Source organism: Onychostoma macrolepis, chromosome 06 (assembly GCF_012432095.1).
Source record: "Onychostoma macrolepis isolate SWU-2019 chromosome 06, ASM1243209v1, whole genome shotgun sequence".
Classification (NCBI taxonomy): domain Eukaryota; kingdom Metazoa; phylum Chordata; class Actinopteri; order Cypriniformes; family Cyprinidae; genus Onychostoma; species Onychostoma macrolepis.
This window is the reverse complement of record NC_081160.1, coordinates 24,828,994-24,856,332: the sequence shown is the minus strand read 5'-3', so window position 1 is coordinate 24,856,332 and position 27,339 is coordinate 24,828,994. Positions and strand designations below refer to the sequence as shown.

At 40.1% G+C, this 27,339-nt stretch overlaps 1 protein-coding gene across 4 annotated transcripts; it reads right to left on the bottom strand.

The window, feature by feature from the left end:
- Positions 1-89: 89 nt before the first annotated feature.
- mst1ra (macrophage stimulating 1 receptor a) lies at positions 90-27,339 on the bottom strand. 4 transcript variants are annotated; one of them, XR_009271845.1, is made up of 23 exons: positions 27,091-27,339; positions 24,936-26,206; positions 22,009-22,182; positions 21,210-21,335; positions 20,885-21,055; positions 19,171-19,331; positions 18,530-18,665; positions 18,204-18,340; positions 17,900-18,070; positions 17,695-17,788; positions 17,407-17,616; positions 16,763-16,909; positions 16,521-16,674; positions 16,207-16,299; positions 15,868-16,074; positions 15,673-15,753; positions 15,155-15,336; positions 14,201-14,310; positions 13,885-14,050; positions 13,616-13,752; positions 11,544-13,121; positions 314-383; positions 90-105 (listed from the first exon to the last, which is right to left on the bottom strand). XR_009271845.1 is itself a non-coding variant. In XM_058780291.1 (21 exons), the coding sequence occupies exons 2-21, from the start codon at positions 26,130-26,132 to the stop codon at positions 12,908-12,910; spliced, it is 4,068 nt and encodes a 1,355-aa protein (XP_058636274.1). In that variant the 5' UTR covers positions 26,133-26,206; positions 27,091-27,339; the 3' UTR covers positions 11,183-12,907. The 4 variants fall into 4 exon arrangements, 3 of the variants coding, with proteins under 3 accessions (XP_058636274.1, XP_058636275.1, XP_058636276.1); XM_058780291.1 differs by lacking the exons at positions 90-105; positions 314-383 and having other exon boundaries at positions 11,183-13,121; XM_058780292.1 differs by lacking the exons at positions 90-105; positions 314-383 and having other exon boundaries at positions 11,183-13,121; positions 27,102-27,339.

Sequence of the window (27,339 nt, the reverse complement as noted above, 5' to 3'; positions counted from 1 at the left end):
ATTCAGCACACTAGACAGGGCCCTTGGAGTGCAACTGCTGCTGCTTACTATTTCAAGAATTCCCATTTTCATTATAGTTGTGTGGTTCTCCAATGACTCTGTACTCTGTGAAAATAAATAAATAAATAAAAAGAATAAAATAGTGATGTCAATACTAAGTCTACATTAGAATTAGCAGCCTACATTACACAGAGCCATGTCTCTTGGCAACACTCAATGAAGCAACTCCTCACAAATTACATAAGAGCTAATAGTATTTGACACTAATATGGAATAAACATATATCCAATAAGAACTACTGTTAAATACTCACTGTGAAATTCGTAGTGGTTCCTTTTTTACAACAAATGGTGCCTCGTTAGACCTAGCAATGGTGGGTTACACTAATGGGAACAAAAAAATTGTTATTGCAGAAACATATTTTTTGTGTCTCATACATTTCATATATTCATCATAAAGTGAGATAAAAAATAATTTAGTTCAATAACTTTAGGTAACTGAGAGATAGGGGTGTGCAATATTGACAAAAATTATATCTCAATATTTTCTGGGATTTTATCGATAATGATAATTAGACAATATTTTTCTGAGTGTGTTATTGTCCTGGTATCTTAAGGACTACTGTGGACTGCCGGCTCTTAAAGTTTTTGATATGAATAATTTCCGTTGGTGAAATAGAACAAAAACAGGCAATACGCTGCAGGCAACTGTCCATATTTCCAGAGGCTACGTAAAAAGTGAAGGAACAAGCTAACGGCAAGCAACTTATTTTTGAAGTAATTGGGCTATGTTGGTGGTTAGATTAGCCTGTTTGTAGCTAGCTAAATTAAGTTCGCTGTAGAGCAGGACGGAATGCATTTGTATCTGCTGTAAATTATGGTGTTCCAGTATAAATGGTGATTACTGTGTGAGGCTGCTGGTTTTTTTTTTTTTTTTGCGTGAGGCTGCTGTTGCAATAGCTGTGAAGATTGTAAGTTACGTTATCGCTACATTAGTTCGCTACCCTTTGCAAAATGCTCCTCAGTCACAAATGCTCCACAACAATCCTTGTTGATTGTAGACCGTAGTTGTCGCTCAAACGTCTTGTGTGTTTATCCTTGAATGGTGCACTGCAAAAAAATTATTTCCTACTTAGTTTTTGTCTTGTTTCTAGTCCAAATATCTAAAAATTCTTAAATCAAGAAGCATTTTCTAGACAAGTAAAAATTATTGTCTTGTTTTCAGAAAAAAATAAGTCAAAATTATGTGTTTTTCCTTAAAACAAGCAAAATAATCTGCCGATGGGGTAAGCTAATTTTTTTTTAATTGGGGGTTTGAACAACAACCTGAACAACAACAGAACAATCAATGGAGCAATCATTAACAGACAAGACGAGCAAGAAACTAAACTTAAAAATAAAATCACACCAATTAATGAGACATGGGTTGCATTCGAAAACTTAGGCAGCTGCCTCGCTGCCTTATGAGGCAATGACTTTGCAGGTAGCGTTTATGCACAAAGGCACCTCATGAAACGGATTTCAGACTGGCTTCTGAGGCAGCGTAACGGTTTAACAAAATAGAATGAGTTTTGGTGCTAATTAAAGAAATATTTAATTACTATAATAGTTATTTCTCGCTAGAAATATTAGATTAGATTAGATTAGATTCAACTTTATTGTCATTACACAAGTACAGGTACAGGGCAACGAAATGCAGTTTAGGTCTAACCAGAAGTGCAATAGTAGCAAGTGCAGTATATACAATGGTTGAATAAGTGCAGGACAAGGATATGTACTGAGTATATGTATAAATATATATAGAAAGATGGTTATTAATATAAACAGAATTTACAGGTGAATATGTGTAGTGAATAAATATACAGAAATTACAGGTGAATATGTATAGTGAATAAATATACAGAATTTAATAACATCAAACGTGCAAAAAGTTAATCAGAAATATACATTTACACACAAACTAACCACCAAAAGAAACTTCCAGCTGCCATCTTTATTTTTTAGCTCAACCATCTCGGAATGGAATGCACAGGATTGTGGGATATCAAAGGCAGCGAAGGATACATCTATGCTGCCTTCAAAAATCGATCAGATAAAGGCATCTCAGGAGATAAAAAGTGAAGCTAACTTTGGATTCGGACGTGCCTTGATGCCTTCCTGCCTTGGAATGCTGCCTCCGAAGGCAGCATTTTTCAGTTTTCGGATGCAGCTATGGACATGTTTCTACAGGGTTGTTATAGTTATTTGGCTGGTTACTAGGTGGTGTGTTACTTTGGCTCGATCCCTGTATCTCTGATATACACTAATTATTTCCCTTGATATGCTTGTCTCATTTTAATACACGTTTATGGGATTTTTTTAGGTTTGATTGCTTAGAAAAGCAATACCACAGCTGCTCCCTCCAGTGCCCTGTGTAGGCCTCCTGGTCCTTCCTATAAGGCAGACGATAGGATCGGGCTCTACACGGAGAAGGTCAACTACTGCTGTTCCTTAAGCAACCCAAGCAGTAGGACTTGGATAACACTGGGAAAGCATGCCCAGAATTCATTGGCTGAAAGGCCTGGCGCCGGAAGCTCCGCCACATCTGGCCGCCAGAGTGCTGGAGGACTCGAAAGGGTTTGCCCGGTCAGGGAACTCTCTGGAGAATTTAGGCGTTAAGGATGCCGCAAGCCGACTCTGAACCGGGCCTCTCAGTGCCACTACCCGTTTGAGGTGAGAACACAGGAGGAAACCGGCTCGACACGCAGGCTAGAGAACCTAACGAACGTGTTAGGAGATGCCTAACCCGCAGCTCTACAAATGTCTGCTAGCGAGGCACCACGAGCCAGCGCCCAGGATGATGCGACGCCCCTAGTGGAGTGAACACGCAGCCTGAGCGGGCAGGGCACACCTTGTGCTTCATAGGCCAAGGTGATAGCATACATTATCCAGTGGGCCATCCCCTGCTTGGAGACAGCCTTCCACTTCTGCTGTCCTCCGTAACAGAAAAAGAGCTGTTCTGAGGTCCTAAAGCTCTGAGTTCTATCCATGTACTGTCGCAGTGTGCGTACAGGACAGAGCAAAGCTAGGGATGGGTCTGCCTCCTCCAGGGGCAGCACTTGCAGGTTCACCACCTGGTCCCTGAAGGGAGTGGTAGGAACCTTGGGCACGTAGCCGGGCCGTGGTCTCAGTGTTCCACTGGAGTTAGCCGGCCCAAACTCAAGGCACAATTTGTTGACCGAAAATGCCTGCAGGTCCCCCACCCTCTTGATCAAGGCCAATGCAAAAGGGGGCAGCTTGTAGGGCTGTCAGCACCAATGCCAAATCCCAAGAGGGTAGGGAGGGAGGCCTAGGAGGATTTAACCTCCTGGTCCCCTTAAGGAACCTGACAACCAGATCGTGCTTCCCCACCGACCTCCCCTCCATGGGGTCGTGGTGGGCGGAAATAGCAGCAACGTAAGCCTTAAGGGTGGAGGGGGACAGCCTACGCTCCAGCCCTTGCTGCAAGAAGGACAGCACGGCTCTGATCGAACATCTCCGGGGGTCCTCACGGTGTGAAGAAGACCATTCGACGAACAGGTTCCACTTTAGCGCATAGGCCCGTCTTGTGGACGGTGCTCGTGCTGAAGCGATAGTGAGTGCTACCTCCTGGGGTAGATCACCTAGAACCTCTGCGTCTTGTCCACACATGGAGTTTCCACAGGTCTGGACGCGGGTGCCAGAGGTTTCCCCGTCTCTGAGAAAGCAGATCCTTCCTCAGAGGAATCGGCCAGGGAGGGGCTGTCGCGAGGAGCATGAGTTCCAGGAATCAGGTCCTGTTGAGCCAATATGGAGCCACTAACAGGACCTGTTCCTCGTCCTCCCTGATCTTGCACAGTGTCAGTGCTAATAGGCTCACTAGGGGGGAACGCATTTTTGCGCAGGCCCCGGGGCCAGCTGTGTGCCAGTGCATCTGTGCCGAGCGTTGCCTCGGTTAGGGAGTAGAACCACTGACAGTGGGTGGTTTCTGGAGATGCAAACAGGTCCACCTGAGCAACTCTGAACCATCCCCAAATCAGCAGGACCGCCTGGGGATGGAGTCTCCACTCTCCTGGAAATGGCGCTCATCGGCTGCCTGATTGAACACTCCTGGAATGTGGATGGCACGAAAGGACGTAAGGTGCTTCTGACCGGTGGCGGGCGACTTGCGACATGCGACGGGAGCGTAAACCGCCTTGCCGGTTGATGTATGCAATGGTCGCAGTGTTGTCCATGCAGACCAGAACGTACCTGCCCTGAAGGCGCCCTCTGAGGTGACTCAGGGCAAGGCGTACTGCCAACAACTCAAGGCATTTAATATGCCAACGCAGTTGGGGACCCATCTATACCCCTGACACTGCGTGCCCGTTGTACGTGGCTCCCCAGCCGGAGGCCGAGGCATCCATGAATACCACAGCATGCCTGGATACCTGCTCCAGATGTACTCCTGCCCGAAGGAACGAGGGATCTGTCCACGGGCTGAAGGTTTTGCGGCAGGCCGGTGTAATCTGAACTCGGTGAGTACCGCGTCACCACACCCACCTCGGGACCAGTGCTGAAGCATTTACATTTACATTTACATTTATGCATTTAGCAGACGCTTTTATCCAAAGCGACTTACATTGCATTCAAGTTACAGTTTTTAAATTTTTTTTATCAGCTCTTGCTTTCCCTGGGATGTGTTTCCCTGGGAAAGCAAGACTGAAGCAGTCTCATATGGAGCAGACTGAGCAGAATTATCGCTGCAGCTGCAGTCATATGCCCCAGGAGCCTCTGAAAGAGTTCCAGTGGGACCGCCGTCCTGCCTGATAAAGTCTTGAGGCAGTTCAGCACCGACTGAGCACGTTCCTGGGTGAGGCGTGCTGTCTGGTTGACTGAGTCCAACTCCATGCCGAGAAAAGAGATCCTCTGCGATGGCACGAGTTTGCTCTTTTCCCTGTTGACCCGAAGACCCGGGCGAACTGAATCGCGTAGCCGAGTCTGATGGTCTGCAGGAGCCACCGAGACAGACTGGGGAGCGCTAGCCAGGCTCAGAGAGACCGTGACAGTGGAACCAGCAGGGCCACCGACGTACCCGTGGGGGGGCAGCATGGTGGAACACAGGGACCTGTGACGGCCTGGCCTGTGATGGCAGGGGGCGGGGTCTGGATGTGAGGTGTGACACTCACCTGATTCCTCCTCGTGCGGGAGAAAACACAGGAGTCCCGGCTTGAGGCCTGTGACAGCCCAGCGTGTGACGCCCTGAAGCTGGGACTCGAGTGCAACAGCCCTTACCTGGTTCCACGAATGGGCAGGAGGGGTGCTATTGGGCAACCCACTGCTGCCTGCTGGCGAAAGAGGAGGAGGGAAGTGATCCCGTGAAACATGGTTCACCACTCTCTTCCTCTTGAGACCCAGAGACTGAGGAAACTACTCTTTTATTGAAGTTTTGGGTTCTGCTGGCTGCTGGGCCAGCGGCGGAACAAAAACAAAACGAAACAAAAGACCAAAGTCCAGGGGAGGGAGTGGTGCGGTCACCATCTCCCGATGAGCAGTCTCCTCTATCTCTGGGTTGCCCGTCTCAGGGCCTCTTGCACTTGCACTTACCGCCAGGTTTGGCGGGGGCCTGGACGGGCTGGGCGTCCAGGGCAGGGGGGCGCCCACAGCGACGAGCAGGCTGAGGGGCTGCAACCAGGGTGGAAGCAGCAGGTTTCCTCCGGTGCATGATGTGTTTGATCGCTTCAGTCTGCTTCTGTGCTGCCGAGAACTGCTGGGCAAAGCTCTCGACAGCGTCACCGAAAAGGCCGGTCTGCAACACGGGAGCATTCAGGAACTGTACCTTCTCCTGCCTTCTCCTGTCAGCCAGACACAGCCAGAGATGCCGCTCCTGGACCACTAGCGTGGACATTGCATGACCCAGAGACTGTGCAGTCACCTTCGTCGTTCAAAGTGCGAGGTCTGTCGCAGCACGCAGTTCATGTAGAACCGCCAGGTCATGGCCACCCTCGTGCAGGTTTTTCAGGGCTTTGGTCTGCTGGACCTGCAGTAACACCATGGCGTGGAGGGCAGAAGCCGCCTCCCCACAAGCTCTGTAAGCACTGCCAGTTAGGCCTGACAAATACTTACAGGCCCGTGAGGGGAGACACCCCGCAGAGTGGTTGCGGCTGTCGGACACAGTTGCATGGCCACAGACCGCTCCACCGAGGGGATGCCCGCGTATACCCCAAAGCGGCCCCACCATCGAGGGTGGTGAGGGCGGAGGAGCCACAAGATTTGTTTCGGGCAGTAAAAAGTGCTTTCTAAAAAAAACGAGTGGTGCCCTCTGTCCTGAGGGCCCAGCCTGCTCCACCGGCTGTGGAGTGCTTGAGGGGTGAGGAACTCCCTTTGGGGAAGCCCTCACCGTGGTACTCAAATCTCCTCTGACTTCACCAGACACAGCGCCGCCCCGAGTGCCGGGACGAACGCTGGATCGCGGCAGAAGCAGAGGGACTCCTCCATGTTTGACATAGCGGAGTTTCCTCAGTGTGCTTAATACCCAGATATGTGAGGCAGCGATCGTGACCATCCTAAGGCGCCAAGAAAAGACCACACCCAGAAATGCATGGGTGATATGACATCTTTAAAAAGACGCGATCACCAGTGTTGCTCTTTTGGAGAAATTGCACTTTTAGTGCTGAAGCATGCAGGGAAGCTGGCCACCAAGGAGGATCTTTGTTGAAGCCGCAAGACCATGACCACCGCTGCTGTCGCCGTAACGCCCGCACTCACTCGTTCTCTCTGCAACACCAAAGTAGAGAGCAGTAGTGATGCACCACCGCTCGGCTCCGAAGCGAAAGGATGAATTAATGCGGTGCACCTGCTGCACCTGGTGTGGCAGCCAGATGCGGAATCCGCATGCCAATGTCCACTGGCTTGTTTAGTTACACTCGAAGTGGATTGGTCTCTCTGGCGAGATCCCAATTCGTCGGTCACCGACGTGACTCGTAGTGATGAAATGAACCCTAAATACGTTGGAAATGAACATTTATTAATATGTTCAATGAATATTTATTAATAAGTTGAATAAATAATGAAATAAACATTTTTTAAATTGCTTATTAATAAATGTTCACCTTTTGATTATTGCTGGTGCCTCTAGTAATTATGTGTCTAATTTTTTAATTTACAACCGGGGTTCATTTTAAGCCAGCCTTATAATAATTTTTAAACAATAGTTGAGTTATAAAACTATCCGGAAAGATTCTGCTTTATAGAGAGCCAGTGGTACATGTAGCTCCATCATGCGCGACTGTTCCAGAATCCCTCCACTAACAAGCTCATTGAACAGTAGCAACCCTCCATCATTCACTTCTAGCCCTCACCTCTTTCTCTCTTTCTCTCACCCTTGAAAAGCTCTGCTCAAACAGACTGGGTCGCTAACAAAGGCTGAGTGCTATGGAAACAGTGAGAGTTAAATACACAGTGTCTTCAAGGTGAGTTAAGATGAAGAACAGTTGGTAGCAGCTGGTAGCAATGCAATCAAGGGTTTCTGAGAAGTTATATCGGTAGTTATAGATGTAAGTTTCGGTAGCTGAATCATGTAATTTCCTTGGGAGCTGAACTGTACTTGAAGTAATTGTGTTTCAGTTTGTTGGAACATGAAATGGCATTGGTAACCAGTTTTACTATAAAACATCAGTAGGACAAAACTTGATTTTGTTTTATCCATCAGAAGTTGTTTGGATCTTGACAAGTAGACATTTCATAACAGAACTGAGCCAGACATAAATGCAAGGAGGCTTCATGACAGGTTGTGGAGGCTCAACTTCATACTTCAGAGCATCTTGATGTATTTCAGTGGTAATGCTTGTTTTTCGATATTGTTGCAATTATATTTTGTTATATTAAGTGTATTGTTGCAATTTTAATTTCATGTTGACTTTAATTCTCACTTGTAAATTCTAGCTTTCTCCTATATAATTTAAATGTAAATTTAAGCAGATTTTAATGAGATCAAGAATAAGCAGTCAGACTGAAAAGCAGCATTGACTCAGCATTTCATGACACTGGCATTTAGGTGTTGCGTTTTTTCCCCGATGTGACAACTATGACTCACTGCAGTCCACCAGAGAACAAACCTCAACACAACCTACTGATGCTAGCAATACTGACGTTTCATGTGGAAAACAGCCTACACTAGGTATATACTGACCTCCAGTGATGAGGAAAGTGAATTTCTTAAAGTACATGCCCTGAATCCCTATAGAAGAATTTATTATCAGAATGCTGTCACAGCTAGGTGGCTGAGCTAATAAAGGACTTATGTTAAAAACAATAATAGCCAAGTAGCCATTTGCATGTTAGGGAACATTATTTAATAGCCTGCGAGGCCTAGGCGACTTATTTTTTATTTTAGTACAATCAACTATTTTTGTTAAAGATTTTCTTTAATTCAGTAGATAGTGTCCATGTATAATTTTTCACCATTTTAATGACATTTTATAGTCATGAAAAGTGACCAATTATTATTTATTTATGCATTTTCTAAAATACAAATTTCATGCTGCACTTTAACACAAGTTATCACTGTTTTTGACGTATTACCACGTTTGCCATTGTGGCAGCTCAAACCAGGGTATGTACACTGAACAAAATTATAAACGCAATACTTTTGTTTTTGCCCCCATTTTTCTATGTACACAAAAGGCCTATTTCTCTCAAATATTGTTCACAAATCTGTCTAAATCTGTGTTAGTGAGCACTTCTCCTTTGCCGAGATACTCCATCCACCTCACAGGTGTGGCATATCAAGATGCTGATTAGACAGCATGATTATTGCACAGGTGTGCCTTAGGCTGGCCACAATAAAAGGCCATTCTAAAATGTGCAGTTTTACTGTATTGGGGGGGTCCGAAAACCAGTCAGTATCTGGTGTGACCACCATTTGCCTCACGCAGTGCAACACATCTCCTTCGCATAGAGTTAATCAGGCTGTTGATTGTGGACAGGAATGTTGGTCCACTCTTCTTCAATGGCTGTGTGAAGTTTCTGGATATTAGCAGGAACTGGAACACGCTGTCGTGTACGCCGATCCAGAGCATCCCAAACATGCTCAATGGGTGACATGTCCGGTGAGTATGCTGGCCATGCAAGAACTTGGATGTTTTCAGTTCCAGGAATTGTGTACAGATCCTTGCCACATGGGGCCGTGCATTATCATGCTGCAACATGAGGTGATGGTCATGGATGAATGGCACAACAATGGGCCTCGGGATCTCGTCACGGTATCTCTGTGCATTCAAAATGCCATCAATAAAATGCACCTGTGTTCGTTGTCCATAACATACGCCTGCCCATACCATAACCCCACCGCCACCATGGGCCACTCGATCCACAACGTTGACATCAGCAAATCCCATATACACTGTCTGCCATCTGCCCTGTACAGTGAAAACCGGGATTCATCCGTGAAGAGAACACCTCTCCAAAGTGCCAGACGCCATCGAATGTGAGCATTTGCCCACTCAAGTCGGTTACGACGACGAACTGCAGTCAGGTCGAGACCCCGATGAGGATGACGAGCATGCAGATGAGCTTCCCTGAGATGGTTTCTGACAGTTTGTTCAGAAATTCTTTGGTTATGCAAACCGATTGTTGCAGCAGCTGTCCAGGTGGCTGGTCTCAGACGATCTTGGAGGTGAAGATGCTGGATGTGGAGGTTCTGGGCTGGTGTGGTTACACGTGGTCTGCGTTGTGAGGCCGGTTGGATGTAGTGCCAAATTCTCTGAAACGCCTTTGGAGACGGCTTATGGTAGAGAAATGAACATTCAATTCACGGGCAACAGCTCTGGTGGACATTCCTGCAGTCAGCATGCCAATTAACCTATCGGTAAGCCCCGCCCCCCTTAGTTACTGTTGCTCCCTCGGACAAACAAACGGAGTTGCTCACTGTCTTTCAATGACAGCTGCAGTGTGAAAACATTGTCCCACAATGTTTTTGCACAATTTTGGACACAGAAGGCCACCAAATGGAAATTAAATATTCCATGGAGGGATTTATAAAATATTTAAAAAATAAATACGGTGGGTAACTCGAAAGCGAGGGTTTATAGATCACAATGTAAGCGGGAGAAGTCTCATATTACGGTCGGTCATCACGATCGCGGATGACAACATGCAGGATCAGCACTGTTCATGTATCGCAGGGTACTATTAAATTAATGTACATTTAACCAGTTTAATATGGAGAGGCACTGAAATGTAGACCTACGTTTGTGTGTTTTTGACCTACACTGTACAAGACGCGAGAACAGTCCGCTATTTAGGTTTTTACGTTAGCATCACTAACTTTACCGTTAGCTAGTTTTAGCCAGAGATACCTTGCTAAAGCACAAGATAACATTAACGTTCTGCTTGAGCAGATGAAAACTGTAACTTAATGAGTGTATGACAACCAGAAAACGAACGTTTTTGTCTTCATTTGTATTGGGGTGAATACTTGGGAACATTTTGCTGTTTTGTTTGGATTCAGGAAATGTAATAAAATAAATTCCATTGCCCATCCTCTCCCGATATCTCGAATCAGTATTACAAGTGCCCCAGGCACATCGTTTTACCATTTTTGTGGCACAATCACCACAAAACCGACGAGAACTCGCAATCTTCCAATGCTTTTCTATGGCGCTGAAAACTAAACATGTCCGAGTTCCGGTCCCCGTGCAACTGATACTCGACTGCTATTGGCTCATCAACATTCTAGGGGAGGGGCTTACCGATAGGTCAATTGCACGCTCCCTCAAAACTTGCGACATCTGTGGCATTGTGCTGTGTGATTAAACTGCACATTTTAGAGTGGCCTTTTATTGTGGCCAGCCTAAAGCACACCTACACAATAATCATGCTGTCTAATCAGTATCTTGATATGCCACACCTGTGAGGTGGATGGAGTATCTCGGCAAAGGAGAAGTGCTCACTAACACAGATTTAGACAGATTTGTGAACAATATTTGAGAGAAATAGGCCTTTTGTGTACATAGAAAAAGTCTTAGATCTTTGAGTTCAGCTCATGAAAAATAGTGGGAAAAACAAAAGTGTTGTGTTTATAATTTTGTTCAGTGTAGTTGGAAAGAGTCATGCAAAGAAACAGAAGAACATATTAAGAAATAGTGAATTTGCACTTAAAACAAGTGAATAGAGTTTTTTGATGTATTCATATACAAAATATTCATATTGGACTTGCTTTATATTGCTGTCAGATGATCTACATTACAGTATCAAACCGTGGCATGTAGTTGGAAAAAATCATGCAAAGAAAGAACATGTTCAGAAATACAGTGATTCTTTCTGCATTTTAACACAAGCTAATACAGGTTTTTGATGTTGTCACGTGACATTTCTTACCACGTTTGTCATTGTGACAACTCAAACCATGGCATGTATTAAATAATGGCAGTGACATGAAGATGTAAAGAAACAAAGAAGAACATGTTTAAACGATTTAATTTTTTCCCCAGAAAAATCATCTTGTGTAATTAACTTGAAGTAGATCATTTTCGCTGTATGAATACATTTTGATAGAGATTTACCTACATTAACAGATATATTGCTCGTCCTAGTCAAACACACGACCCAAAGCGACTACAAAACTGCTGTTCAAATCCATGACATCATAAATGTAGTAGAATGTATGAATCTACCGACAGTGAAGTAAATATCAAAGATGGCGACGTCCAAAACGGCACACGCGACAAAAAGTCCAATCGAGGCGCGATTTCCTTAATTAGGTTAACCGACTGCAGCTTTTATACTTCAGTAAAAAGAGGAGCACCTGAGTCGCAATATATATATATATATATATATAAGTGCATGGAAAATGTTAACTTATTTCAGTATAGACATAAAACAATCTTAAATTTGAAAATCCAGAGTTTTGATGCGCCTTTTGGTTGAGGTGTCACGTGCAAACAAAATTATCAAAATTAATTTAATGTAGGCCTAGTGTTTTAAGGGGAAAAAAGTGCCAATACTCTCTTGTGCACCAGCTGGCATATTAAAATCATTTTCACATTTCAAATTTCTACAATGAAAATAATAATAATAATAATAATATACTTAGCTTTGCTGGATTTGCTTCCTCAATTATTTACATAATAATTTGAAAATACAGTTTAAAATAGTTTTAGATGGTGTATTACATCACTGCCTGACATAAATTATATCATGATATCAAGCAGCTTGTCAACTGCTAATTGATGATGTGAACTACACAGACCTTGGCTTTTTAACTCTTTATTTACACTGAGAAAAAAAAAAAAAAAAGTAAAATGAAACTGATCAAACAATTTTTCAAGTAATCATATCACTGTCACACAACTCCCTGCTCCCACTGAAAGCCTACTAGACCAAAAACTTACTCCCTGTGTATATTAAACATCAAACACTGACTAAGAGAGGGTGAAATTTTCACTGGCAGTGTGGACATAAAAATAGTTTGGTCACTGGAATCTTGCCGCATTGCACCTGGATAAACAGCATTATACTATAGTATGAGCTATAACAAATGATTTTCAGTTGTCATTCAGTGTAAGAAACAATTCCATGTGCTTTAAAAAAGTATAAAAACAAAACATTCTTGCATTCATTTAAAAAAATTTTAAAAAAAGTTTCAAATTTAATTTATTTAGAAAAGTGCACTTGCCGCCAAAAATGTTAAAATCCCAAAGATGTGACACCAGTTTGGCCATGCAACTAAGACCATGCACAAAAGTCACAAAAAGCATGACCATCTAAGACACACAAGGAATGTACATTCAGTTTGACACACATTGGGATTCTCCAAATACAGCAGATCATCTTCAGTGCATGCTTTTTGGTTCCCACACTTCACAGGACCATATGAGCCGCTGAATCCACAGGATGAAAGCAGCTCAGACTTATTTCATTTGAGACCAGGGTCAGGTGGTCTGGTCTGAATGTTCAGAAGCAGGTGGGGCCGGAGAGAGTGGGGGGTAGGGCCGGGGCTGGTCCAGATTCACATAGGTGATCTGGAGGTTGATGTAATGTTCCCCCTCTAGGCTGTAGTGGATGTCTTGAATGACTTTCACGAGACTAGGGAAACTTGGTCTCTTCTCGGGCTCAGGATTCCAGCACTGCAGCATGATGGACCATCTATAATACAGAATCCAAAATGATTTATTATTCTTTATGGTCTTTTAGTCTATAGCCAAATATGAAGCTACATGTAAATCTAAGTATTTCTGTTGGGTTTTCACAGCTGTTTCTAAATAATGTTTTTAAAGGGATCATATATATTTATTTTTTTTATTAGTTTTTTTTTAAATTATTATTTAGGTTTTTTTATACATTTTTTTCTTTCTTGTGGTCTACTTATCATTATTAGGAGAAAAAAAGTATATACTTTTTCAAGACTGTTTAATTTAATATTATGACAACAACAACATTAATAATATATTTATCCTGCTTTACTACTTCATCATGATTTGTGATTTTCTGAATGCAAAATAGGTGTTGCTGACATGTAAATGTGGACAGTTACATCAATAAAAAAGACATTTTCATAACATAAATATCAAAAAGCCAAAGATAATTTGATGATATGACCCCTTTACAAATAAAAGGCAGGTAAATATAAAAAATCATACAGGGAATCCAAGCAGTATTGTGGCTGTAGCAGTCGACGGCCCTGCATTAGATATGTTGTAATGTCATAAGGGTCCACATCAGGATACGGACTGGCCCCTCTCGTCATCAACTCCCACATCAACACCCCGAAAGACCACTAAAGGGAATAAAATACATGTAACATATAGAATGTAGAATCATACCTAGCTGCTGAAATAGAAATTCCTCTATTGGACATAAACCATTATTCTTGAGATGTTTTGAAAAGTTTTTCCACATTTAAACTTACTACATCTGATTTGGTGGTGAATTTCTGTGTCTGCAGGCTTTCTAAAGCCATCCATTTGACTGGTAGCTTTGCTTTCTTGCTGTCCTTGACACTGTAGTATTCCTTATCATAGACGTCACGAGCCATTCCAAAGTCAGCCACCTTCACTGTAAACGACTCGTCCAGCCTAGGAAAAGTGGTTTCATTACATTTGTTAGATATGTTGTGTCTATACTCATTGCACTTCGATAAAACAACAAAACAGTTGTTTGTTACATTTTGGTGTATGCATACATTACCAGATAAATTATGAAAATTCAGATTGCCTCTTACTTACATGCAGTTACGTGCAGCAAGGTCTCTGTGCACAAATTTTTTGTTTGCGAGATACTCCATTCCTTTGGCGACTTGAAGCCCAAAGCCAATCAGGTCTTTCACTGTGGGATTCTGAACACGAAGGATATATTTTTAAAACATTTCCATGCAAATGTTTAGTAAGTTTACATAATTTTACCTAGATTAAAATGTTAAAATTAGTAATGCACTGAAATGAAATTGCTGGGTCACAAATTCAGGATGCAAAAAACAGAATCCAAAACGAAAATAAATTGTATTTTTTAATTGATATATTATCAATGAATACATCAAGTTTATTAACTTTAAATAAAATGAATATGTAAAATAGTGCATATATTTAGCAAAATGCTGCTTTTGAGGGCTATCTACGGTCACAGAATATCTTTCATGAGGTAAATGTAACATTACGTGACATTGTTCACAAGTTGTTTTATTTATGCATTGTTTGTGATAAAAACATATTTCAAGTACTGTCTCGTTCTGTTTTGTACTGTTTCATTCATGTTTATTTTGTGCTATAACTAGTAGTATGGAGGAAGAGATTATCATGTGCCGCTTGAACAGAGGTGGTGATAAAATTGTCCATTTTAAAGCTGAGACTTTCTTTCATATTCAAAGTAACAAAGCTTATTGCAATTATTGGATAGCAGGTGTGCTACAAATTCATGCATCAACAGAAAACAGCATAAATGAAAAGACTGGTCTTGAGATTTTAAGAGTCCATAGCAATATCTATTAAAAACGAGAAATTATGTTATTATGAGATATTATGTCAAATTATGGTTATGGTAAGACTTAAGATGGGGCTAGTGGTTTGAGTCATCAACCTACCATTTCTGAGGGTTAAGATAGGGATTAGGATTCAGTCATGGCTATGTTGTTCCAGTGATGTAAAACATCAATTTGTAGTATGGTATAAAATGAATGTGCTTACCCTCTGTGCAGAGCGGATAAAATGCCGAAGGTCTCCGTGTTTCATGTATGGCAGGATCACCAGGGGAAGTCCATCACTGGGAAGCACAATGCCCAAGAGGGATAGGACATGAGGGTGGTGGAAGGCCTTCATAAAGATTCCTTCTCTTAAAAACTGCTCCACCTCCTCCAGATCAGTGATCCCTTTCAAAAAAAAATTAAGAAAAGCATATTTCTTGTTTTTTTTCCCACAATGGCTGGGCATTACAATGCTGTACGTAAGTAAACTCTAACATAAAATACTGCAATTTCAATTTCAAAATGAAAAATCTTTTGTTCTGTATATCCTAATGCCTAATTTCGCTTGTAAAATTTTAAACGATAGATTTTAGTTTTTAATGTTTATTTTCAATTTATTTTGATTATTATTCTTTATTATGTTATTTGCCATAACATAATCAAATATGAAACATCAGCTTATTGTATCATCTACAAGCTTATTATTAGTGTACCCCTATTAAACAGTAATAATTTACTTACTATTCAGTGATTTGACAGCACAGTGTATCTCTTTTTCATCAGTATCAGTAAGATATCCATGATACACAGTTCCAAAATGACCTGAGAAAGATTTGAGAAATATGCAAGTGTGGAATAGAAAGAGAATGTACTATAAAAAAGAGAAAAAGCAATGTAGCAAATCCAGATGGATTGCCGCTGCCCAAAGATATGTACCTTTGCCGATGATTTGGTCATGCTGGATTTTAACCTTATTATATGGGATCAAAACATTCTTCACCTCCTCCAACAGATCTGGCCGGAGAGCGGCCATAGAGATTGCCTGAGATTGAATCAAAGGAGCTGCTGCGGAGTCCATTGACCCAGCATACGGCAGACTGGAGAACGTTGTGCTTGAGCCTTGGAATGGAGAAACTGTCAGACCTACAGGACACATAGTTCATGTTAATCGAAGAATGCTCTATATGAATACGCAATGTACCAAGTTGGGTTTTATACTTTGTACTTTCTCAATGTTTTCAAAAACTTCAGGTTCAGGACTTTAGGTTGTCTTACCTCTTCTGTAGTCACCATCAGGTGATCTGTCATAATTCTCCACCGCAGTGCGTGTTGAATGCAGTGATAGTCGAACCTGAGCAAGCGCAGCTGCTAACCAGACAAAATGCTGTTTTTTTCATGCACATTTACAATTTGTTTAACATCTGCTTTCTAAAAAATGGTCAGAAATCATCATAATAAAAAGCAAATATTTTCCATCTGTTTTAAAAACTTGTATAAAATATAATAATTACAAAATAGTTTTACAACATTAAAAAAATAATCATTTCTATTTTAGAAAAATTTGAGTAATTTTGACAGAATGCACTTACATTTCCTTTTCTTGCGCTCTCGTGCCATGCCTACGTAGGCCAGAGCTGCTCCCACACCAGTTGCAGCCAAGATGCCCAGCACCATGCCCACAATAAAATTGCTGTTTGTAGTTACTACTACACCAATGTCATATTCTTCTCCGTTCACTAACAGCTGAGAAACACACGTGACAGAGCAGCTCATCATGAATGACAGATGCAAAGCCAACTTGAACTTATCAAAGCTGAATTCAAACTCTGACCTTAACTGGCGCCCCCTGGCTAGGGATAGTCAGATTTTTGGGGATCCTGCAGGTGATCTCATTGAACAGAACTGTAGCTTTGCAATCAACTCCATTAATTGTCATAATGATTTTCATGCAATCAGACACCAGGGCTAGATTTTTGTGCTGGAAAAAATGTGATTAGATTATGATACAATACATCTGGAAGACTAATCTGACTGTCATAATTTACATTTAGTAAATCATTCATTTTTTAATGTCTGTCTATTTTATGTATTTTGGAAAGAAAAAAATACTTTATGTGATGAGAAAAAAAATTCGAATAATATTACAAATAAATTACGGTTTGAAATATATTAACATTGAAAACAGTTATTTTAAATTCTAATACTATTTCATACAATTACTGTTTTTACTGTATTTATGATTAAATAAATGCAGCCTTGGTGAACATAAGAGACTTATTTAAAAAACTTTAAACAATACTTTTTTGAATAATTATTCTATGACTTTTGACCAGTCGTGTGTATATATATAATATGTATTTAACATACATATTATATATAAATATTTTAAAAAAAAAACATTTGAAGACATGTGGCCTGATAGGACCATATACAAGACTATATAACCACACAATATATGCAACCACTGAGACGTACATGCAGTGAGACTTTGTCCTGCCCTGGGCTGAGCTCAAGCACATGGCCTTCTGTTTCAAATGGGATGGGTTCTCCATTAGCATAGCAGGTAAACATTTGAGACAGGAGTTCCTTGGCTCCATCCAGATCCACAGAGAGGATGCCCGTTGACTCCTCACATACAGGGCTTATACACTCCATCTGGTTGGGATTCCCTTGACTAACACACACCTAAGGTACAGCATCCAATAAGTGGCAACATTTTCACTATTATTAAACATGGCTCTTCAAAATACAAATGAGTCGTACGGTTTGCACAGGTGTCGTGTTGTTGCCTTTGTAGTTAATGACAGCTTGGGAAACAGAGTCCAGGTTCTGCCCAATGATGGTAATTTTTGATCCTCTTCATTGTAGCAGGACCCCCAAAAAATACATAGTAAAAATTTGATCAATTTACTGTTGAAGATTCAATTAAATGGTTGTTATAAAAGAAAAACTGAATGTTTTAATTCACCTTCTGAAACCACAGTTGGGCTTCACACTCGTCACCTCAGGATTCACCACATATCTGAACGTTTTTGTGGCTGAAATAGTTGATTCATCAATTAAAACCTTTACATCTACCTCTGAAGTCTCCTCAACACCTTCAGACCTACAAACAACAGACGTCCCATCGCTGGAGATGCTGTGGAAAAACAAGAGTAAGACAATACTCAAAACTCAGTGGTTAAAAACAATGTACTAGACTGGCATTCTTATATTTCTAAACCTTGACTTATAACTCTTAAACAGTAAATTTCATAACCTGGCACAATAACCTTTCAACAGGGCATATTCTGTCTCCAAGGCTGACCGTTCTGCTTCCACCAGCATCCAGATATTTTCCTGACAGGGTGATCAGGGTTCCTCCAATCTTAGGTCCTAAGCCTGGACTGATATCTGTGATTTCTGGGGTCTTAAGAGAGAAATGAGGTATGATAAGAGCTTTATCAATCTAAAATGGCAAAATACCACAAAGGAAATTTGCTTGCATTTATTCAGTTCATCAGCAGCAGTACTGCAAGCCAACATTTATTAATACTCTATCCATGTTAAACCATATTTAAGTTAAGTAATTAAAGATTGAGAATGTTTTGCTTGTTACCACAAAACTGAAGCCTTGTGTGCAAGCCTTCCCAGAGATGAAGTATCCACTTTCCACGCTCTTTTCATCCACTTGCAGTGTTATATCAACATTTTGCTCCGGGCCTGACACCTCACCATCAAACCTACACACCAGTCTGAAGTGAAGAATGTTGTTATTGTTAACTAAAACTAATAAAATTGGTTTTATTCATTGAAATGAACCTGACATATAATAAAACATAAATAAAAGGTGAAAAACATAAAAAAACAAGGCAAAATTAAAGGTAAACAGACAACCCAAAAAAAAAAATTAAAATATATACATAAAAGCTATTTCAAAATATTAATAAACACTATAATGGTATATAAATAACACTAAAATGACACTAATTAGCATGTGTATGTGTGACTTGGGATGGAATTAAAAATTACAATTTTGGTCGAGATTTTTTAAGTTTAGGTTGGAGTCATCAATATGGGTGACAACAAAGGTTATCTGTAACATAAACTAAAAGGTATTGGATATTTGGGGGGATTACAAAAATCACTCTATTTGATATGCATCTGTTACAACTTCCTGTTTCAGTAGGAAAGAACTGCACTGTATTGATACTTTATTTTTATTTTTTGTGGAGAAACTACAATATGTGTGTTACTTACTGGGAGCTACTGCTTTTTTCTGGTATAACAGTGCAGCTACTGTTTCCCACGTTAACCTGGTGAGATGTCTGAGTGATAGCAGGTTGGGAAGCTGACAGGAAGTTCCAGCCGCAAAGAATGATTTCACTCTTACCATTTGAGGGCACTGTGCTGGGGAAAAACTGAAAAGCAAAAGCGCAAAAAAAAAAAAATGTTTTAGGGTTGTGCATAAAGTTTTTAATAGCTTTTTAAACTAGACACTTTTGCTTAGATGCTTGAAATTTGCACAGACAGACAAATATAAATTTACACCACCATTCAAAAGTTTGGTACTTTTTTGAAAATGTTTTTGTAAGAAGTCTCTTATGCTCACCAAGGCTGCATTTATTTAAGAAGAAATACAGTAAAAATAGTAATATTGCAAAATATTATTCAGCGCCAATAGCCTCGTGGGCAGTGCGCCAACATACAGCGCTGTTGCGCTATGGGTATCCCGAGTTCGAATCTTGGTTCGCGGGCTTGTAACATTGTAAATGTACTAAATTGAGGGCCAGTTTGACTGTTCATGCAGTTATTTGTGTAATAGGTTTATTCGTTTTGTGATTATTAGTCTGGCAGTTAGTTAGTGACCTATAGTTAGGACCCAGACGGCGTTAGAGACCCAGATGCTGGCGCAGTTTAGAAAAGGTGTAAACGAGCGCTGTTATTATAATAAGCCCGAGATCGTTGGACCTAACGGTGATAGTAACGTCATTTCATCCGCGATGCTTTGAGTAATCGCATGTGTGCGTGCATCAATAAGTAAGTTAATTTCTTCATACTGTATATTTACATTGCTACCGTTAATTTATGTTTAAAGACGTGCTTATCGCATCTGCCGTAACACATGTCTCTGTAAACTAATCGCAAGATAATCCTGTTACGCAATCACTGTATATACATTTACCGTGTTTTATTGACATACGAAATGCCGACTGTTATTCACTTGCATACTGATGTTCTTTAATGTAAACTTGTACTTAATTGTTGTTATTTCTATTTCTAGAACCACACTCAAGTAAACTGTTCAAATTCTGAAACGAGTGGTCTGTGAGTGGTGTGTGCTTCTAAATCCTTCAACTGACATAACTTAATTGTTCTGACCGGACAATTTTTGGTGGTTGCCACCGGGTATTAATTAGCACCTAAGAGCTTAACAATTCTTTACAATACATTGTTCACTTTAGATCCATTTATTGTGTCCTTGCTGAATAAAAGTATTCATTTCTTTCAAAGGTTTCAAAAATCTTATTGATGCTAAACTTTTAAATGGTAGTACAAGACTTTTGTAAAGTTTGTTAAACAAAAATTGTAATTATTTTTTTCTAAGGACTGGGCATAGCATAGCATAGCATCTTACTATACAAGATATCTTTGATTTTGTGTCACTACATAATTTTCATACTTCCGTTAGTTTTTATTTTACTATTCTAAAATGTGGAACATATTACAAAATAAAGGTACTTGTTTCACTCAAATGACTTCACAGCCAAAGCTGGCATTCCGACCAGTGTGAGACAGGGGTGAGAGTCCAACAAGTACTGTGGTTGTTAACACAGCCCTGCCCTGATATGACTACAATGACTCTGAAGCAGCCTTCATATTATCAGTACACACTCACTGCATATTAGAAACGCAAACTTAAAAGACAGACAGTTTATTGTCACATTTATTGCCCAATTATGCAATGTGTTACCTGGGTGATTACTGGAGGGCAGGAGTTGTTACTCCACTGATTCTTACACTGATGCATCTGGGAACAGACTCCATCACACCAGCCACATCCCATAAACTTGGGGGCCGCTAAACACACTGAACAGTTGAGGAAATGGGCACAGCCTGGACCTCTGGGAGACACATTTATCAGCTGCACATACAGGATGAAGAGAGACAGGTTTGACAGAAAAATGTAGATGAAAACTATGAGTTACTTTCGGTCGGTAAAATTTTTAAACATTAAACCTTTAATTCACTACTGATGGCTGATAAGCTTTTGAACTGTACAGAATAAACATGCATACCTTGTTTCCAACGACAAAGAGCAGAGTCTCGGAAGAATGAACGGCAGCTATTCGTGACACTTTCTGCATTTCTTCCACAAGAGAGTAGTTGGCAAACACTACAAGGGATGTTCTGCTCAGAATAACCTGAAAAGTAAAGTACTTTTTGTCTGTCAAGAGTCAAAACTTCAGTCGCCACATAAACTACGAATATGACAAAAACTACACGATACCTTGTCACAGCTACACAATTATGAAATATACATGATATTTGTCCTTAAAAGGGCAAAAATCAGTTACTGTATCCATCCAATATAGGGAGCCAACAAATGCGCAGCTTATGATCGTATTGGCCACTGACCAGCAGGAAAGATAATAAGAAGAGGATTCTGTGGAAGCCTCTATGGAATTGTGCAATATGTAATTCACAATTCTGATTTTTTTTTAAAAGTCAGAATGACAAGATATGAACTCAGAATTCTGACTTCTTCCCTCACAATTCTGAATTTACATCTTGCAATTCTGACTTTTGTCCTCAGAATTCTGAGTTTACATCTTGCATTTCTGTTTTTTTCAGCCATGGAATAAAAAATAAAATTGTGACTTTTTATATCACAATTCTGTTGCAATTGTCAATTTGGTCTTTTCTTCTCAGAACTGCAAGATATAAACTCTATGACTTTTTTCCCAAAACTGTGAGTTTATATAGGAATTGTGAGATATAAATATCTATTTAGGGGGAATGAGATGATGCCAATCCTTTTTCACAGTATTTGAAAAGGAATCAGTTTCTACCAAAAAACAGTGATGCCATAATAACCTGCAAGAGCCTTCCATCATCCGTGCCGATATGTGCCACAGTCTTGGTATCCATGGTAGTCACCAGAATAGAAGTGAAGAGCACATCGTTCATCTGCCTATTGAAGAAGTCCACTCTGTAGTAAGGCTTTGCCACCATTGTGGGGACAGCGTTGCAAGTCAAATCATCTGGGTTCTAGACAAAATAAAACAAAATATTGAGTGAATAAATATATTTAGTGAATATAAAAACTTTTTTCATGCAACTTTTTGTTGCTTAGCAAGAAAAACATTTTTTTTTTTTTTAAAAACACGGAATAAACAGAAAGTGCCCATCTGACTAAATGAAAATTGCAACAATATACATTCTATATGTTCTGCCTGCATTTGGAGCTCAATGGACTGTTAAAACAACAACAACAACATTATTGTACACTTTTTCAAATTAAAATTTTTCCTCATTGTCCATTTCCTGTGCCACGTTTGTTTATGATTTTTTACTGACTTCAAAAGGGTGACACTGTGACAGAAAAAAATGCATGCACTTTAACAGCAACCCCAGTGAAAAGGAAGCAACAACTTGTAAACGGAAGGCTACAGACACCATCTGGCAGTAATAAATGATTTCCTGCCCCAAAGCTTGACCCCTTGTACCAAATTAAGATTTGAGGGATGTGTGCAGTCTGTTAGTGGTAACACGCACTGAATAATTAGAAAGCAAACATGTACTGTCCAGTCAGGATTTCATTTCCATTGCTGTAGAAATTAATAAATTTAAGAGCAGATGTTGTCATTACCGTTTTTGTTGACTTTTTTGTTACCATGGAACACAAATTTTAAAGAGTTTTGCAACTTTCCAATGTTTCAAAAAGGCTGTAAAGGTACTTAAAAGTACAATTAAAGTGGTTCATACAAGACATTTGTGATATTTCAATTCATCTGAATTAATATGATAACATCGTGAGAGGAATTTTAGTTATTGTTCACTGGAAATCTGGACCTTCGTCAAGGAGGCACATTCATAAGAGTTCATAATATAAATTATTCTTTTGTTGTCTGAATTAAGTGGTTTTGAAACTGACTGATCCAGTTCTCCAGTCTGGTGATGCAGTGGTTATCAGCACATTCTTCAGAATTTCTCTTTGGAATGTTAAGTAAATAAGGAAAGGATTTTTTACGGATTAAAATATGGAATATATGTATAAAAAAAGTAAAATATTAAAGGAAAAACACAAACATTATGGAATGTCCAGAAATTATTCACAATGGACGTGATAAAATGCATATCTATAACTACAGGATTTGCACTGTAAATCTGGTTTTATTTCAGGCAACCTCCTCAGTATCCCTGTTTCTACTGGTTAAAAACAAACTGTTGACGTCAGTATTGAACATCTTGACACTACACGCTTTCTTTGATTTATCAGCTCTGGCTCATTGCCTGTTTAAGATTGTGAGAGATAAAGCCACTCTCAGCACAACCGTCTGCCATAGAAAGTTCAGTCTAACAGTAAGGTATTGCATGACGTATTACAGTTCATGTACAAGCATGTGGCGGCTGGTATCTACAAAACAAAAAGTGACTTCATGAATCAAACAACACAACAGAGACTTCCAAACCACATGCAATAGCAGTGTATGATAATGCCTGACTCTCACAGAGTGATCCCTGAGCAAGTGCAGCCCCGCATTTGAGTTTAAAGCAAAATCAAATGTTTGTGTGAGTCATTTCCTGAAACTGGCTTCACTAACCATCAAATATTTTATGGTCCACTCCTTTTAAGGTATAGGTTGTGAAATACAAACTAGACCAATTATATAGACCCTTTAAATAAACACAAGATGGGGACAAGATTTGAGGTTCAGGTAGAAACATAAAAGTCCATAAAATTAGTCATTCAGCCTTTTCAGTAAGACAAAATAATATTGAGAATGGCTTAGCCTTAATTCAATGATAGATAGTTCAATTCAATGCTGCTAAGTGGTTGCTAAGGTAATCTGAGTGATCATTACTAGGTGGTTGCCAGAGTGTTCAGGGGGTTGCTGTAACATTGCTAGGGCATGTTGTTGTGTGGTTGCTATGATGTTACTGAGGGGGTTCATAGGGTACCTAGTGTGTTCCGGGGGTTGTTACGGCATTGTGAGGCAATTGCTATGGTGTTTGGAAGTTGCTAGGTCATTGCTAAAAAAAAAAACTATGGTGTTTTGGGGATTGCTAGGGCATTGAGAAAATGTCTATGTTGTTCTAGGGCTTGCCAAGGCATTGCTAAGCAGGGTTGCCAGGTCTGCGGAACAAAACCAGCCCAACTGCTAAACAAAACTAGCCCAATCGCGCTTTTTCTGCTATTTTTCCCTCTGTCAGGGGACAAAAGCCTTCCAAAGACATAGAAATGCATGGTTAAATAACATACTTAGTGATAATTCAAATGAAAATTAACGTGTTCATCATTAGTTTATGTAATGTTGAAATGCTAAGAAAACGCTTCTTAAAACTGAAATGATTTTTGTAAATTCAATGGTCAAGTGACTGGTCTTTGTGTGAATGCCCACAAAACTGGAAAACCTTTTGAGTGTATAAGCAGTAGACTAGAAAATAAATGTTTAAAAGATGAAAAAGAGGAATTAAGGAGAATCAATAAATTATGAATAATTTATTGTCATTGTGTGAATATGTAATCATGTAATCAATAAAAACTATATAGTAACTATAGTCTGATTATGAGTATTTTAAAATGTAATTTAATCTAATTACATTTTTGGAATCTTATTACATAATCCAGATTACATGTAATCAGGTACTACCCAGCTCTGCCCCTAGACACCTAAAAAGGGGGGATGGATTCTCAGGAGCAGGATGGAGAAACACAGATTTATTAATAAACAAAACCAAACTAACTTTAAATTGAATTGCCAAATGTCAAGGAGATGCAGTAAGAAATACAAACTCACCTCATGTGGGCACATTTCACAGGGCTGAAAATGGCACAATCCCCGAGAGAGCCGCTCTGTCCCACTTGAACAGCAGGACACTAACCCTTTCTCAATCGCAGTGTTTACATCATCTATTGGAAATGCACACAAGGCAGACTGTCTGGTAGGATTCCCCTTTTCATCTGTTTCAGAAAACACCCCATAAAGAATTGGCCTGTCCATCTTCACTCCTAGCTGATCAGCCAGCTCCTTGCCTGCCGTACTGAAATGAGCAGCTTGAACTGAGTTGTACACAATATCCTTAATCCACGGGCTCCTTCTCCTGCGTTTGGGCTCAAAACGGCACTCCAGAACGATTTCCCTGTACATCCAAGGCTCGCTGTCCTTGATCGGCAGCCGCCCAAGATGGGTCTGCAACTTGGCGTTTGGTTTCATCGGGTTCTCCCACTGTACAGATAAGAAATACACATATTCTGGCGTAGAGAACGTATAGATGTAGTCGATGGTAAATGCATCCTGAAATTCTGGAAGAACTGTCAGACCCTTCACTTGGCTGTCGAAACCATCTTCTGTGGCAAGCAAGCGACGGATAGAAAGGGACTGTTTGCCAAAAGATCTAGCAATGGTGGTATTGATGGTAGCTGCTGTAAAGAAGTACGTTGAAAAACCATCTTTGACCGCACTGACCTTTGTTCCCAGAGGACTAGCGACACAGTCAGGACAAGCTAAGGGTGAGTTGGCCCTTTTATCAAACAAACATACAGGGTTTGATGGTCTCTCGCTTTGATTAAGTTCAAGGAAGTTACAGACTCCATACTGTGTGCTCCCACAGATGTACAGGAAGTCAAAATAGCCCTGAGGCTCTAAAACAAGAACTTGGTTATCTGTGTCCAGTGGCGTTCCCGGTTCATTCTCAATATCACAATGACAGGTTTCACAATCTGGACTGCCAACTGGCCCGGTTCTTATTTTCCATAGTTTGCTGAGATTTTTGTCCAAGGCTTCAACCACATTTTGAGAGGCCACATAAACCTCATTCAAATTTTCATTTACAACTATGTTCTGTATGGCTTTTTCAGTTTGGAAAAAAGAGACAGAGTATGTAACAGAAAAGTTTACATTCATTTGTGGGACTGTAGGACATGATTTTAGTGCACAGGTCAGATGTATCTGCAACCAGACACATTTTAACAAGGTCCTGGGGCTGATGAACATCTCCGCTGTCCTATGTAGCCTGAGGTGAATGGATTTCACTGCTACTGTTAACACATGATGAAGATAACCAGGACCTTTGAATAGAAAAAAAAAGACAAAAACTTTTGTACACTGTAAAAATGCTTTCATCAGTATCTGTTTACAGTATCTTGTCAGTAACTTGGCAATAAGACTGCTAAAGAACAACAATGCAACCCTCATTAAAATGATTTTTGTTACCACATTTTACTTTTAAAATGAAATGATGAAATTATGTTTTAATTTCAATGTTATGGGATCAATTTTGCAAAATATGCATATTATAGCAAAAAGAAAATATCATACAAATACGTAGCACAAATAACAAAGCTAACCATAGTTTCCACCAAAATAGGCTACATTTATGCATTTGGCAGCTTGAATAAAAAAAAAAAAGACTTGTTAGGATTACATTTTTATCAGTTAACACCATACTATAGTTAAACTGTAGTAACGTGGTAGACACCGCTGTTATCAATAAATAAATAAATAAATAACACAGCTTGAAGGCGTTCCCATGTTTGGTACTTTAATAACTGGTTATGGAAACTATGGTTATGGAATTTTGCGAATTTGACATAAAATGACTGAATAATTACGCAATATAGCCTATATCTTTAAGAGAAAGATTTCCACTGTAGGCTAATGTAGATTTTAGGAAAGTAGCCTACATAAACTCGTTTTAACGAATCTCTTATCGTCGAAAAAAAGTATATGCAACTTGACGCGCAATTTATAACAATCGATAAACAAACATGTCACACTGTAACCAGCTTTGATTTTCTCATGGTCACGGAATTGTAAATACATTCAGACTAGGTAGGCCTATATACAATGAAATATTAACTAAAATGTTACCTGTTTCGCGGGTATGTTACAAAACGTCTAAGCACTAAAAGGAGAAAATGTATTATTGATTATGAAAAGCGTGTGAATTTACCTGAGGCTCACCTGTGGCCTTTTACCTCTTTCCCCGAAGTCCAATGAAGAAGAGTGAACGTGCGCACTTAAATGTCAAACTCCCATTACAAAAACTCCACAGAAAACGGTAACAGTGATTGCAGTTTAAATTGTAAATACCTGGGGGGAAAAACTCACAAAATTAACTGGTTTCTTCGTACAGGACAGTTTCTACTTCTTGCATTAGCATGAGATAGAGAACGCGGTCAATCCCCCATTCACAGAACAC

Coding starts and splice junctions, on each gene's coding strand:
- mst1ra (XM_058780291.1), bottom strand. CDS start 26,132: ATGTTCATCAGCCCCAGGACCTTGTTAAAATGTGTCTGGTTGCAGATA. Junction 16,910..17,406: donor AGGACAAAGTCTCACTGCAT/GTACGTCTCAGT, acceptor CATTTTTTCCAG/CACAAAAATCTAGCCCTGGT. Junction 16,675..16,762: donor GCCAGGGGGCGCCAGTTAAG/GTCAGAGTTTGA, acceptor TGTGTTTCTCAG/CTGTTAGTGAACGGAGAAGA.